Source organism: Physeter macrocephalus, unplaced genomic scaffold (genome assembly GCF_002837175.3).
Source record: "Physeter macrocephalus isolate SW-GA unplaced genomic scaffold, ASM283717v5 random_406, whole genome shotgun sequence".
NCBI classification, from domain to species: domain Eukaryota; kingdom Metazoa; phylum Chordata; class Mammalia; order Artiodactyla; family Physeteridae; genus Physeter; species Physeter macrocephalus.
In genome coordinates this window covers 55663-61336 of record NW_021145692.1, presented here as the reverse complement: position 1 = coordinate 61336, position 5674 = coordinate 55663, and the positions used below count along the sequence as shown (strand labels likewise).

At 47.3% G+C, this 5674-nt stretch overlaps 1 protein-coding gene across 1 annotated transcript in view; it reads left to right on the top strand.

Moving 5' to 3' along the window:
- Window positions 1-225: 225 nt before the first annotated feature.
- The window catches only part of LOC102992902 (protein cordon-bleu), a gene marked incomplete at its 3' end in the record, with an annotated part of 48048 nt that continues 42599 nt past the window's right edge, over window positions 226-5674 (top strand). The window contains exons 1-3 of the mRNA XM_055082972.1: window positions 226-632; window positions 2687-2915; window positions 5047-5091. Of these exons, the coding sequence (XP_054938947.1) occupies window positions 321-632; window positions 2687-2915; window positions 5047-5091 (586 nt within the window). The remainder of the gene's footprint in view (window positions 633-2686; window positions 2916-5046; window positions 5092-5674) is intronic.

The window sequence follows — 5674 nt, the reverse complement described above, 5'->3', positions numbered from 1 at the left end:
CTTTAAAAAGCATACTTTTTAGCTAAGAAGAAAGCTATTGTCTTCTTCAACTTAAAATTTCAGTGTTTAAGGTACACTGTATTTGTGAATAACTGAAAATTTAACGCCTTATGCCCATATGTTAATAGCATTTGTGCTGACCTTATAGGAGTCAGGTCAACATATCCCTGGGTTTAACTAGAAATGTAACTATTTCCCCAGCTATTCTGATTTTGATAGGGCTTTCGGTAGTGTTGTTTATTAGTATTGAAAGTGTTAAGATACCACTGTGCAGTCATGCTTGAGGAATTAACGAGAAGCTGTTTTCTTTCTCCGCTCGGATGGCCAATTCACCCACTGGTTCATTTGTCTTAACCCACTCAGCTAGCAGAAGGGAGGGTGCAAACATTCCCCATGACCGTGATTTGTTTCTCTCTTTCAGCCACGCGATGATGGACCTACTGGTTGAACTTTGCCTTCAGAACCACCTGAATCCGTCCAACCACGCCTTGGAGATCCGGTCTTCAGAAACTCAACAGCCTTTGAATTTTAAGCCAAATACTTTGGTTGGGGCCCTGAACGCGCATACCGTATTTCTGAAAGAAAAAGTTCCTGAAGCGAAGGTTAAGGCTGGCCCAGCCAAGGTGCCTGAGGTCAGTAGCACGAGGGACCCTTTGTCGTCTAAGGCCATACGCAGTTCCCTGTGACCCAGCGCGCTGGAGGTGCTGAGGAGGGGCCGGCGGACCCCCTGCTGTATAAGTAACGCACGCTGCGGTTGAGGTTTCCGCTTGCGTGGTGGGCTAAGTTAGACCCTAAACCGAGTTTACTTTAGGAGACTGAAGTTCACCGGATTGAATAATGTTTGTTGTGTAGCATTGCTCCTTTAGATACCAAAGAAGGGTAACCAGTCTAGAGGAGAACTCTCCACCAGAACTTTCTGCAGAGATGGAGGTGGTCTATAATTCTGCCCTCGGGAAGGTGGCGGCCACTGATTACACGTAGCTGCTGAGCATGTGAAATGCAGCTAGTGTGATCGAAAAACAACTTTTCATTTCTTAATTTTCATTGAAATAACCACAGGTAGCCAATGTCTACCCTCTTGGACTAGTCCTAAAGGTTCTAGCTGAGTTCTGGAGGCCTTCCTGTCCACGGTAGAGGTTGGAATATGTAGACGATGTAAACATCTTCCTAGAGAGAGGAAACAGAAAGGGGTTCCCTTTTGAAATACTAATGTCAGAAATACTCATTGCAATTTGGATAATATTTTATGCATAGATTCCAGGCTTTTGAGTATTGATTAAAGGTAACTCCAGCGGCTTATTGTACTTTTCAATAAGGCTTTGTTGTGGATCTTTCCTCTCCAGTTGAAAGCAATGCTATTTCATCCTTTTAGATTATTGTAATTCCAACTAAATTTCCCTATTTTTTATTTTATTTTTTTTTTTTTGTGGTACGCGGGCCTCTCACTGTTGTGGCCTCTCGCGTTGCGGAGCACAGGCTCCAGACGCACAGGCTCAGCGGCCACGGCTCACGGGCCCAGCCACTCCGCGGCATGTGGGATCTTCCCGGACCGGGGCACGAACCCGTGTCCCCTGCATTGGCAGGCGGACTCTTAACCACTGCGCCACCAGGGAAGCCCAATTTCCCTATTTTTAAACATGGTAGTTTGGCCAATGGGTCATGTCCTCTAGGTTTGGGTGGTTAATAACTGTTAATTGGTGCTATCTATACTTTGAGTTTTCCCTAATGTTTAAGGAAATAAAGTCTTTTTATATGCTGTGGCTTTTCTTGCCGTCTTGAACCCCAGCTGCAAATCCCAGGGGCAGGTGAGCCCAAGTTTATATATGACTCCAGTTTAAGAAGCATGGAAAAGATCCATGGTTCCATTTTTTCTCCTAAAATTCATCAAACCCTGGCACTCAGACTGGAAAGAGGTGAGGTAAATCTCAGTCAGTTATTTTTTTATTCAGTACACATTTACTGTGTCCACTCCCCAGGATCTTAAAACAATGTGGTGATCAGTAAAGACCAAACAGAAGTTGACTGCATGAAACTTCAGCCTGTTACATTTTTGATGGGTCACTTTATCTGTAGACCTGTATAATCAGCTTTAGTCAAATTGATTGTTTTTTTTTTCTGATTATGATGTCTGTTAGTATATGCCTATTATATTTGTATGTCTAGTGTATGGTATATTTTTCTAGCTTAAAATACATATGTGTGTAGTGTATATATGTCAATATTCATATAAATATATGATCCTAGATATTAATATATTTATGTGGGTGTTTTGGCTTTTTAAACAAAAATTTGAGGTCTTGTTTTCTGAGGTGTTTTTTTTTTCCTTTAAATTGGATTGTTCGCAGGAGTTCCCAGCCACTTCCCTTTAACAAATGTATTAGTGCCTTTTGTTCAGGTCTGTTTAGAATCCTTGAAAGACAGTGTGTATATTAGATTCCAGACTGAGACCCTCACTGCTGTCCGTTTCCCCATATTGGTAGCAGTTTGTTCATTAGCAAAAGAGACGGGAAGGTAAATTTATTTTCCCAGGCATTTGCTGTGCTTATTCGCTGTGACCTTTCCCCCACGACCCACTGAATTTTGGTAGAGAGACCCGGTCCACACAAAGTCGCGCCCTGCTCCATTCTAGCGTAAACACAGCTGTGGGAAGATGCGCTCACGGAACTCTGCCTGCCGTGTTTTGCAGAAGACGGTGCGCCTGGTGGTGAACTACCTGCGCACGCAGAAGGCGGTGGTGCGTGTGAGCCCCGAGGTACCCCTTCAGAGCCTCCTCCCCGTCATCTGCGCCAAGTGCGACGTCAGCCCGGAGCACGTGGTACTCCTCCGGGACCACGTGGCCGGCGAGGAGCTGGAGCTCTCCAAGTCCCTGAACGAGCTGGGGATCAAGGAGCTCTACGCCTGGGACAACAAGAGAGGTGAGGCCACCCGGGGTCTCAGACGCGGCGCCGCTGGCTCTCCACGCGTGCGTCGTAGCGCAGAGAGATGGGGGTGGGCGTCTGCAGGCCTCTCCAATTTTGTCCGGACCGGAACGGGAGTGGGCGGGAAATAAGATACATGCATTGTAGTTATACCTCTTTCCCCCAGTCGTGAGCATGCTCGTTACCCCTTGTCTCCTGTGAGCTTCCGTGAGATACGTAAAAAGGGGAAAGGTGAGAATACTGGAGCCTCTGCTCTAAAAGAACTTCTCAGAAGCCACGTGTGAACCGTATTCTCCTGGATTTCCTTTTCAGTTGCCATTAAATACTCCCAAGTCTCAAACGTAGCTCCTAATCGAAACCAGTGGCAAAATGCAGTTAGCTCTTCTCTAAATCTGCCCAAATGCAGTTCAGTCCCTGGAGACAACACATGATGCTTCCTCTCCATCCTTCTCCTCCCGCGAATGTGGTACCAGCCTGAGATCACAGTTAGTAAGAGGCTCTGGCTTGAGTGACACCTTGAGGCCAATGTTGGTACAAAGACTGTTGTGTAAGCAGATTTCCCGGATTGACACAGGGGCTGACTGTATTTGAACAACTGTGAGACCAAAAAAAAAAAAAAATATATATATATATATATATATATATATATATAGTTAATATTCCCTGACTTTAGAATGATTAAAGTGGACTTCACAAAAGTGTCTATTTTAATGAGCTCACTTGATATCCGTTGGCTTTTATTTCACAAATATTGACCAGGTTGGGCTTTTAAAATACACACATATTCAAGTTTTCATGTTTTTCTACAGTTTTAGAAAAAATCTATATTTTCTTATTACCAAACTGTAATGGTCATAGTGGAACCTCCCCTTCCCCCAGATCTCCTCCTGAAGGTTCTGGACCCTGGGTCTCATTTGACATTCAAGAAAGGGTTTTAGCTCAATCACGTATAAGAACGTAGACTATTTATTCCTTCAAAAAAAAAGTGTTCTGGCATTTGAGAGTAAAGCATCTTGTGTTTTATCCAGTTTCTTTTTAAAACACTGAGAAGATGATTCTCAGCCCCTGCTGCCCGGGCCTGGATGTTGCTGGTGTGTCTGTCTCGTTAATTTAGCCCTATTTAAATTGGGTTTCTGGGAATCTGTGGAAACAGAGCTTTCATTTGGCAAGACGAGAAAGAGAAGGAAAGACAAGAAAAGAAAAAGTGCCCCACATTTAAGCATGTGAAAGGAAAAGTCTCCTGCAAACAAGTATTTCTGTTATGTGCTAATCACTCGGAATATCTTGAAAGGTAGCTGTAGAATCTAATAGCTGGGAAAAGCATATGAAACCAGTCTCTGCATTAAGGAGTGGGCCCAGCAAGCCCGTGTGTGGTCTCCTGGGCACACGGGTGAGGCGGAGAGAGCGGAAACTGCCCCCAAGCCTGGACCTCCGCCTTCTGGTCCCGCGCAGGGCAGGACACGCTGTTGCGCGTGGAGAAATAGCTGTCCCCCAGCCCCTGAGTCCTCCTCTGCTCTGCCTCGGGCGCCCTCCTGGGGGCCCTGGCCCTGGGACCCCGGCAGCCTCCCCAGACAAATAAAGGAGCGTCATCTGGCATGGCGAGGATGTGCCCTTCCTGTGGCCAGCATCCTTTTCGTCTGGACCATAACGTGCCATGTGGGCTGTGGAGTATTTGATTATCATCCTTGCCGAACGCTTCCATCCCCTCCTACTGACAGTCAGACATTTGAGTAGAGAAGAGAACATTTCTGTCCGTGAGGAGCTCTCTTCTTGGCCCCTCTTGGGTTGCACCCCCTCCCAGCTGGCAGCTGCTTGGGGAGGGCTAAAGGCCACTGGCAGGAGGAGATGTGTTGTAGGCAGAGGCCCGCCCTGTTCTGGAATTCCTGGCGGCAGCAGCTTGAGAAAGCAGAAGGCTTTGCTGCCACCTGCTTCCAGGATGGAGCTCAGCAGCCAGACAGCTGCGGGATTCTAGGGGATCCAGGCTAGGGATGCAGGCCTGCTTTGCACTTGGCCTTCTGCTGCGGGGCACAGCAGCCCCAGCCCAGGCTGACACAGGGGCCAAGGCCTCGTCAGGTGCTGCCGTGGGTCAGGAAGCCTGTCTTCACTCTCTGTTGCCTGCCTTTTCCAGTTCTTCTGACCAAAACACAGTCGGAGCCCTCCCTGAGCTGCCGAGGTACAGTGAGCCGAGCGCTGCCCCGCCAGCTGCGCCTTGCATGGCTCTGGGCTAGGGCGACGCACGGGGTGACCTGAGGGGATGTAGGGCAGCACCTCTGGGGGCGTCTGGCCAGGCTGAACTGACGTTGTGGCTTGGTTTCTTGACTCCCTGGTTGACTAAGAGAAGAACGTCCCTTGCGCGAGGGTTCGTTGTGTGGTTCTGATTGGTGAGCGGTGAGGGAGCTGTTTGTAGAAAACGGCCCTTTATGAGCACAGAACTTCAGGGCAGAGCAGAAGTGGTCCATGCCGGAGAGGCCCTGTGCCCTTCTCACCTGTGCTTAGCTGCCCTCAGGGCCCATCCTGCCTGCTGCAGAATCTGGGGCAGTGTGGGTTGTGAAATCTGACCTTTTCTGTCATAGACAAGTATGTAAGTGGCTGGTCCAAATTTTGCATTCATTTCTTATAAATTTTATATATATGTATGTATTATGTGTGATACATAATACATACATATGCACGCACATATGTACATAGGCGTGTATGCACACACACATGTATTGGGACTTACATAAATCTTTTGGACTACACACACACACACACAC